This window comes from Oncorhynchus kisutch, unplaced genomic scaffold (assembly GCF_002021735.2).
Source record: "Oncorhynchus kisutch isolate 150728-3 unplaced genomic scaffold, Okis_V2 scaffold3973, whole genome shotgun sequence".
NCBI lineage: Eukaryota > Metazoa > Chordata > Actinopteri > Salmoniformes > Salmonidae > Oncorhynchus > Oncorhynchus kisutch.
This window is the reverse complement of record NW_022265918.1, coordinates 85,001-95,000: the sequence shown is the minus strand read 5'-3', so window position 1 is coordinate 95,000 and position 10,000 is coordinate 85,001. Positions and strand designations below refer to the sequence as shown.

At 47.0% G+C, this 10,000-nt stretch overlaps 1 protein-coding gene across 3 annotated transcripts in view; it reads left to right on the top strand.

Moving 5' to 3' along the window:
* The window catches only part of LOC109887162 (lethal(2) giant larvae protein homolog 1), an 85,815-nt gene that overhangs the window by 44,066 nt on the left and 31,749 nt on the right, over nucleotides 1–10,000 (top strand). For all 3 annotated transcript variants that reach the window (XR_004209458.1, XM_031821430.1, XM_031821431.1), the window contains exons 14-17: nucleotides 227–519; nucleotides 2,900–3,050; nucleotides 5,401–5,539; nucleotides 9,366–9,670. Coding sequence is in view for 2 of the 3 variants with exons in the window: in XM_031821430.1 (XP_031677290.1) it covers nucleotides 227–519; nucleotides 2,900–3,050; nucleotides 5,401–5,539; nucleotides 9,366–9,670 (888 nt within the window). In the remaining variant the exon portion in view is untranslated. The remainder of the gene's footprint in view (nucleotides 1–226; nucleotides 520–2,899; nucleotides 3,051–5,400; nucleotides 5,540–9,365; nucleotides 9,671–10,000) is intronic.

Genomic DNA, 10,000 nt, shown 5'->3' with positions numbered 1-10,000 from the left:
AGACACTCCCTCTTCTTCTTGAGAGCCAATAAAATCTAAGTTCTCTCTCTCTGTCTCTGTGTGTGTCTCTCTCTCTCTCTGTCTGTGTGTCTCTCTCTCTCTGTCTGTGTGTCTCTGTGTGTGTGTGTCTCTCTCTTTGTGTGTCTCTCTGTCTCTGTGTGTGTGTGTCTCTGTGTGTGTGTGTCTCTCTGTGTGTGTCTCTCTCCCTCTCTGTCTGTGTCTCCAGGTGATCGTGCTGGGTCTGAGTGATGAATGGTCGGACCACACGGTCGATGTCTCCACGGTCGACCTGCTTCAGGACCGAGAGGGGTTCACCTGGAAGGGCCATGATAGGCTGGAGCCCCGAGCCAGCCCCGCCCCCTTCCCTCCAGGCTTCCAACCATTGGTCCTGGTGCAGGCCCTGCCACCAGCCTCTGTTACCTCCGTGATGCTGCATGCGGAGTGGAACCTCGTAGCGTTCGGGACGAGTCACGGCTTCGGACTGTTTGACTACCACAGACGCACTGCTGTTCTGGCCAGGTACACACACCACACAGACACAAACACACACACACACACATGACTCTACTGGCCTGGTAGAGACACACACACACACACCACACACACACACGACTCTACTGGCCAGGTAGACACACACGCTGTTCTGTCTCTGTTGTCTCCAGATGTCCCCTCTGGTGTGTTAATCTGTTCTGTCTCTGTTGTCTCCAGATGTCCCCTCTGTTGTCTCCAGATGTCCCCTCTGGTGTGTTAATCTGTTCTGTCTCTCTGTTGTCTCCAGGTGTCCCCTCTGTTGTCTCCAGATGTCTGTTGTCTCCTGATGTCCCCTCTGGTGTGTTGTTAATCTGTTCTGTCTCTGTTGTCTCCAGATGTCCCCTCCTGGTGTGTTGTTAATCTGTTCTGTCTCTGTTGTCTCCAGATGTCCCCTCTGTTGTCTCCAGATGTCCCCTCTGTTGTCTCCAGACAACTTGTGAGAGACAGAGAGACAGAGAGAGAGAGAGTCACACAACTGCTTTTTGTTCTATGCTGCTCTGTCTGTATGCTACGTCTTGCTTGTCCTATGTTGCTCTGTCTGTATGCTATGTCTTGCTTGTCCTATGTTGCTATGTCTTGCTTGTTCTATGTTGCTATTGTCTATATTGTAATTGTTTTTAATAACCTGCCCAGGGACTGCGGTTGAAAATTAGCCGGCTGGCTAAAACCGGCACTTTTACTGAAACGTTGATTAATGTGCACTGTCACTGTAAAAATAAAATAAACTCAAACTCTGTTGTCTCCAGATGTCCCCTCTGTTGTCCCCTCTGGTGTGTTAATCTGTTCTGTCTCTGTTGTCTCCAGATGTCCCCTCTGTTGTCTCCAGATGTCCCCTCTGTTGTCCCCTCTGGTGTGTTAATCTGTTCTGTCTCTGTTGTCTCCAGATGTCCCTTCTGTTGTCTCCAGATGTCTCCTCTGGTGTGTTAATCTGTTCTGTCTCTCTGTTGTCTCCAGGTGTCCCCTCTGTTGTCTCCAGATGTCCCCTCTGGTGTGTTGTTCATCTGTTCTGTCTCCAGATGTCCCCTCTGGTGTGTTCATCTGTTCTGTCTCTCTGTTGTCTCCAGATGTCCCCTCTGTTGTCTCCAGATGTCCCCTCTGGTGTGTTGTTCATCTGTTCTGTCTCCAGATGTCCCCTCTGGTGTGTTCATCTGTTCTGTCTCTCTGTTCTCTCCAGATGTCCCCTCTGTTGTTTCCAGATGTCCCCTCTGTTGTCTCCAGATGTCCCCTCTGTTGTCCCCTCTGGTGTGTTAATCTGTTCTGTCTCTGTTGTCTCCAGATGTCACCTCTGTTGTCTCCAGATGTCCCCTCTGGTGTGTTAATCTGTTCTGTCTCTCTGTTGTCTCCAGGTGTCCCCTCTGTTGTCTCCAGATGTCCCCTCTGGTGTGTTGTTCATCTGTTCTGTCTCCAGATGTCCCCTCTGGTGTGTTCATCTGTTCTGTCTCTCTGTTGTCTCCAGATGTCCCCTCTGTTGTATCCAGGTGTCCCCTCTGGTGTGTTAATCTGTTCTGTCTCTCTGTTGTCTCCAGATGTCCCCTCTGTTGTCTCCAGATTTCCCCTCTGGTGTTGTTAATCTGTTCTGTCTCTGTTGTCTCCAGATGTCCCCTCTGGTGTGTTAATCTGTTCTGTCTCTGTTGTCTCCAGATGTCCCCTCTGGTGTTGTTAATCTGTTCTGTCTCTGTTGTTTCCAGATGTCCCCTCTGGTGTGTTAATCTGTTCTGTCTCTGTTGTTTCCAGATGTCCCCTCTGTTGTCTCCAGATGTCCCCTCTGTTGTCCCCTCTGGTGTGTTAATCTGTTCTGTCTCTGTTGTCTCCAGATGTCCCCTCTGTTGTCTCCAGATGTCCCCTCTGGTGTGTTAATCTGTTCTGTCTCTCTGTTGTCTCCAGGTGTCCCCTCTGTTGTCTCCAGATGTCCCCTCTGGTGTGTTGTTCATCTGTTCTATCTCCAGATGTCCCCTCTGGTGTGTTCATCTGTTCTGTCTCTCTGTTGTCTCCAGATGTCCCCTCTGTTGTCTCCAGATGTCCCCTCTGTTGTCTCCAGGTGTCCCCTCTGGTGTGTTAATCTGTTCTGTCTCTGTTGTCTCCAGGTGTCCCCTCTGGTGTGTTAATCTGTTCTGTCTCTCTGTTGTCTCCAGATGTCCCCTCTGTTGTCTCCAGATTTCCCCTCTGGTGTTGTTAATCTGTTCTGTCTCTGTTGTCTCCAGATGTCCCCTCTGGTGTTGTTAATCTGTTCTGTCTCTGTTGTCTCCAGATGTCCCCTCTGTTGTCTCCAGATGTCCCCTCTGGTGTTGTTAAGCTGTTCTGTCTCTCTGTTGTCTCCAGATGTCCCCTCTGGTGTTGTTAAGCTGTTCTGTCTCTCTGTTGTCTCCAGGTGTACCCTGCACCCTAACGACTCCCTAGCGATGGAGGGTCCTCTCAGCAGAGTGAAGAGTCTGAAGAAGTCTCTCAGACAGAGCTTCAGACGCATCAGGAAGAGTAGAGTGTCTGGGAAGAAACGCCCCATCCCCACCCCTACCAGCAAGGTAACACACACAGTGAGACAGCTTGATGTACAGGACACCCCCTGGACAGGACACTAGTCTGTCTCCTGTTTCCTTAGTGAGACAGCTTGATGTACAGGACACCCCCTGGACAGGACACTAGTCTGTCTCCCGTTTCCTTAGTGAGACAGCTTGATGTACCAGGACACCCCCTGGACAGGACACTAGTCTATCTCCCGTTTCCTTAGTGAGACAGCTTGATGTACCAGGACACCCCCTGGACAGGACACTAGTCTATCTCCCGTTTCCTTAGTGAGACAGCTTGATGTACCAGGACACCCCCTGGACAGGACACTAGTCTATCTCCCGTTTCCTTAGTGAGACCATGTTAGTGTTTTCATGTTGTCTGGAGCATTAGTAACCGTAGCTGTGTCACCGCCAACAATTTTACATTTTAGGTTGTTTGTTTTTTGTTGCCAATGTTTACTGTCATAACAACCGGGGCCGTTTACTGTCATAACAACCGGGGCCGTTTACTGTCATAACAACCGGGGCCGTTTGTTAATTCCATAAATTATTGTTACGCTCCGGCACTCTCAAACCAGAGGGTGTGAATTTCCCAACGCACCCTGGATGTCTAGAATGAGCATCAAACCAGAGGGCTCCGGTGTGAATTTCCCAACGCACGCTGGATGTCTAGAATGAGCATCAAACCAGAGGGCTTTGGTGTGAATTTCCCAACGCACCCTGGATGTCTAGAATGAGCATCAAACCAGAGGGCTTTGGTGTGAATTTCCCAACGCACCCTGGATGTCTAGAATGAGCATCAAACCAGAGGGCTCCGGTGAGAATTTCCCAACGCACCCTGGATGTCTAGAATGAGCATCAAACCAGAGGGCTCCGGTGTGAATTTCCCAACGCACCCTGGATGTCTAGAATGAGCATCAAACCAGAGGGCTCGGGTGTGAATTTCCCAACGCACCCTGGATGTCTAGAATGAGCATCAAACCAGAGGGCTCCGGTGTGAATTTCCCAACGCACCCTGGATGTCTAGAATGAGCATCAAACCAGAGGGTGTGAATTTCCCAACGCACCCTGGATGTCTAGAATGAGCATCAAACCAGAGGGCTCTGGTGTGAATTTCCAAACGCACCCTGGATGTCTAGAATGAGCATCAAACCAGAGGGTGTGAATTTCCCACCCTGGATGTCTAGAATGAGCATCAAACCAGAGGGTGTGAATTTCCCACCCTGGATGTCTAGAATGAGCATCAAACCAGAGGGTGTGAATTTCCCACCCTGGATGTCTAGAATGAGCATCAAACCAGAGGGTGTGAATTTCCCACCCTGGATGTCTAGAATGAGCATCAAACCAGAGGGTGTGAATTTCCCACCCTGGATGTCTAGAATGAGCATCAAACCAGAGGGTGTGAATTTCCCACCCTGGATGTCTAGAATGAGCATCAAACCAGAGGGTGTGAATTTCCCACCCTGGATGTCTAGAATGAGCATCAAACCAGAGGGTGTGAATTTCCCACCCTGGATGTCTAGAATGAGCATCAAACCAGAGGGTGTGAATTTCCCACCCTGGATGTCTAGAATGAGCATCAAACCAGAGGGTGTGAATTTCCCACCCTGGATGTCTAGAATGAGCATCAAACCAGAGGGTGTGAATTTCCCACCCTGGATGTCTAGAATGAGCATCAAACCAGAGGGTGTGAATTTCCCACCCTGGATGTCTAGAATGAGCATCAAACCAGAGGGTGTGAATTTCCCACCCTGGATGTCTAGAATGAGCATCAAACCAGAGGGTGTGAATTTCCCACCCTGGATGTCTAGAATGAGCATCAAACCAGAGGGTGTGAATTTCCCACCCTGGATGTCTAGAATGAGCATCAAACCAGAGGGTGTGAATTTCCCACCCTGGATGTCTAGAATGAGCATCAAACCAGAGGGTGTGAATTTCCCACCCTGGATGTCTAGAATGAGCATCAAACCAGAGGGTGTGAATTTCCCACCCTGGATGTCTAGAATGAGCATCAAACCAGAGGGTGTGAATTTCCCACCCTGGATGTCTAGAATGAGCATCAAACCAGAGGGTGTGAATTTCCCACCCTGGATGTCTAGAATGAGCATCAAACCAGAGGGTGTGAATTTCCCACCCTGGATGTCTAGAATGAGCATCATGATGAATCTACGTGACACCGTTCTATGGCAGCCATGTTAGCCCCACATTATATGGGGAATATTTAAATAATGATGTCATTGAATGTCTAGAATTACATCAGTACTCAAAACATATAAAATAGATTTGGTTCTCACAATATAATATGTTGGTTGGTTCTCACAGAGCTTCCAATGAGTGTGACATCACTTCCTGTGTGTGTGTGTAGATCCAGGAGGCCAACGCAGCGCTAGCTGACCAGGAGGAAGTAGCTCCGGTGCAGAGGAGGATCGAGCCGAGATCAGCTGACGACTCTCTATCAGGAGTGGTGCGATGCCTCTGTTTCGCTGATACGTACCTCAGAGACGGTATGATATGATTCTGTCTGATACGTACCTTAGAGACGGTATGATATGATTCTGTCTGATACGTACCTTAGAGACGGTATGATATGATTCTGTCTGATACGTACCTTAGAGACGGTATGATTCTGTCTGATACGTACCTTAGAGATGGTATGGTGATGTCCTCTTTACGGATACAGTCATAACGTACCTACAGACAGAGACAGAGGTTAACACACACACTGCAACACACACACACACACACACACACACACACACACACACACACTGCAAAAAACACACACACACTGCAACACACACACTGCAAAACACACACACACACACACTACGTTAAACAGGTACAACCCCCCCCTACCTGTGGCCGTAGGGCACGTTAAACAGGTACACCCCCCCACATGTGGTTTTAGGGCAGGTACGTTAAACAGGTACACTACACCCCCCCCTACCTACCTGTGGCCGTAGGGCAGGTACGTTAAACAGGTACACCCCTACCTGTGGCCGTAGGGCAGGTTAAACAGGTACACCCCCCCCCCCCCCCTACCTGTGGCCGTAGGGCAGGTACGTTAAACAGGTACACCCCCCCTACCTGTGGCCGTAGGGCAGGTACGTTAAACAGGTGCAGGTCTCCAAGGTTGGTCAGACAGACCAGACTGGTCTCACTGTAGTCCTCCTGGGCTGTGGAACACACCGTCACCATGGCAACCCTCCGCACACGACAAATGATTCTGTCTGATACGTACCTCAGAGACGGTATGATTCTGTCTGATACGTACCTCAGAGACGGTATGATTCTGTCTGATACGTACCTTAGAGACGGTATGATATGATTCTGTCTGATACGTACCTCAGAGACGGTATGATTCTGTCTGATACGTACCTCAGAGACGGTATGATTCTGTCTGATACGTACCTCAGAGACGGTATGATTCTGTCTGATACGTACCTCAGAGACGGTATGATTCTGTCTGATACGTACCTTAGAGACGGTATGATATGATTCTGTCTGATACGTACCTCAGAGATGGTATGATTCTGTCTGATACGTACCTCAGAGACGGTATGATTCTGTCTGATACGTACCTCAGAGACAGTATGATTCTGTCTGATACGTACCTCAGAGACGGTATGATTCTGTCTGATACGTACCTTAGAGATGGTATGATATGATTCTGTCTGATACGTACCTTATAGACGGTATGATATGATTCTGTCTGATACGTACCTCAGAGACGGTATGATTCTGTCTGATACGTACCTTAGAGACGGTATGATATGATTCTGTCTGATACGTACCTTAGAGACGGTATGATTCTGTCTGATACGTACCTTAGAGACGGTATGATATGATTCTGTCTGATACGTACCTTAGAGATGGTATGATATGATTCTGTCTGATACGTACCTTATAGACGGTATGATATGATTCTGTCTGATACGTACCTCAGAGACGGTATGATTCTGTCTGATACGTACCTTAGAGACGGTATGGTATGATTCTGTCTGATACGTACCTTAGAGACAGTATGATTCTGTCTGATACGTACCTTAGAGACGGTATGATATGATTCTGTCTGATACGTACCTTAGAGACGGTATGATATGATTCTGTCTGATACGTACCTTAGAGACGGTATGGTATGATTCTGTCTGATACGTACCTTAGAGACAGTATGATTCTGTCTGATACGTACCTTAGAGACGGTATGATATGATTCTGTCTGATACGTACCTTAGAGACGGTATGATATGATTCTGTCTGATACGTACCTTAGAGACGGTATGATACGATTCTGTCTGATACGTACCTTAGAGACGGTATGATTCTGTCTGATACGTACCTCAGAGACGGTATGATTCTGTCTGATACGTACCTTAGAGACGGTATGATATGATTCTGTGTGATACAGTTGCCAGAAGTTTACATACACTTGCGTTGGATTCATTAAAACTAGTTTTTCAAACACTCCACAAATTTCTTGCTAACAAACTATAGTTTTGGCAAGTCGGTTAGGACATCTACTTTGTGCATGACACAAGTCATTTCTCCAACAACTTATAATTCACTGTAACACAATTCCAGTGGGTCAGAAGTTTACATACACTAAGTTGACTGTGCCTTTAAACAGCTTGGAAAATTCCAGAAAATGATGTAATGGCTTTATAAGCTTCTGATAGGCTAATTGACATCATTTGAGTCAGTTGGAGGTGTACCTGTGGATGTATTTCAAGGCCTACCTTCAAACTCAGTGCCTCTTTGCTTGACGTCATGGGAAAATCAAAAGAAATCAGCCAAGACCTCAGAAAAAAAATTGTAGACCTCCACAAGTCTGGTTCATCCTTGGGAGCAATTTCTAAATGCCTGAAGGTGCCACGTTCATCTGTACAAACAATAGTACGCAAGTATAAACACCATGGGACCACGCAGCCGTCATACCGCTCAGGAAGGAGACGGGTTCTTTCTCCTGCAGATGAACGTACTTTGGTGTGAAAAGTGCAACTCAATCCCAGAACAACAGCAAAGGACCTTGTGAAGATGCTGGTTGAAACGGGTACAAAAGTATCTATATCCACAGTAAAACAAGTCCTATATCGACAAACTGAAAGGTCGCTTAGCAACGAAGAGACCACTGCTCCAAAACCACCATTAAAAAAAGCCAGACTACGATTTGCAACTGCACATGGGGACAAAGCTCATACATTTTGGAGAAATGTCCTCTGATCTGATGAAACAGACCAGAGGACCATAATGACCATCATTATGTTTGGAGGAAAAAGGAGGAGGCTTGCAACCCGAAGAACACCATCCCAACCGTGAAGCACGGGGGTGGCAGCATCATGTTGTGGGGGTGCTTTGCTGCAGGAGGGACTGGTGCACTTCACAAAATAGATGACATCATGAGACAGGAAAATTATGTGGATATATTGAAGCAACATCTCAAGACATCAGGCAGGAAGTTAAAGCTTGGTCACAAATGAGTCTTCCAAATGGACAATAACCCCCAAGCATACTTCCAAAGTTGTGGCAAAATGGCTTAAGGACAACAAAGTCAAGGTATTGGAGTGGCCATCACAAAACCCTGAACTCAATCCTACAGAACATTTGTGGGCAGAACTGAAAAAGCGTGTGTGAGCAAGGAGGCCTACAAACCTGACTCGGTTACACCAGCTCTGTCAGGAGGAATGGGCCAACATTCACCCAACTTATTGTGGGAAGCTTGTGGAAGGCTACCTGAAACGTTTGACCCGAGTTAAACAATTTAAAGGCAATGCTACCAAATACTAATTGAGTTTATGTAAACTTCTGACCCACTGGGAATGTGATGAAAGAAATAAAAGCTGAAATAAATCATTCTCTCTACTATTATTCTGACATTTCACATTCTTGAAATAAAGTGGTGATCCTAACTGACCAAAGACAGGAAATTTTTACTAGGATTAAATGTCAGGAATTGTGAAAAACTGAGTTTAAATGTATTTGGCTAAGGTGTATGTAAACTTCCGACTTCAACTGTATATCTTTGTTTATTAATGTGTGTATCTATGTTAACATGTATATCTCTGTTTAATTTGTATATCTCCGTTTAATGTGTGTGTATCTATGTTAATGTGTATCTATGGTAACATGTATATCTCTGTTTAATGTGTGTATATCTATGGTAACATGTATATCTCTGTTTAATGTGTGTATATCTATGGTAACATGTATATCTCTGTTTAATGTGTGTATATCTATGGTAACATATCTCTGTTTAATGTGTGTATATCTATGTCAACATGTATATCTCTGTGTGTGTATCTATATTAACGTGTATATCTCTGTCTCCCCCAGGTACACACCACGGCCCGACGCTGTGGGCGGGGACAAACTCAGGGAGTGTGTATGCTTACGCGTTGGAGGTCCCGGGTGTGGGGTCGGGCCGTGGACGGCCGGGGGGTGAGGGGAGCGGGTGTGTGGAGGCCGTGTTGGGGAAAGAGATCCAGCTGATGCACAGGGCTCCGGTCGTGTCCGTCTGCGTTCTGGACGGACGGGGGAAACCGTTACCAGAACCTTACCAAGCCTCTCTGGACCTGGCTACTGCTCCAGACATGACTAACCCACACTCTGTCCTCATCGCTTCAGAGGAACAACTCAAGGTACACACACACCTACTCACTAACACACACACACACACTCACCTACTCACTAACACACACACACACACACACCTACTCACTAACACACACACACACACACACACACACACCTACTCACTAACACACTAACACACACACACACCTACTCACTAACACACACACACACCTACTCACTAACACACACACACACACACACCTACTCACTAACACACACACACTCACCTACTCACTAACACACACACACACACACACACACACACTCACCTACTCACTAACACACACACACACACACACACTCACCTACTCACTAACACACACACACACACACTG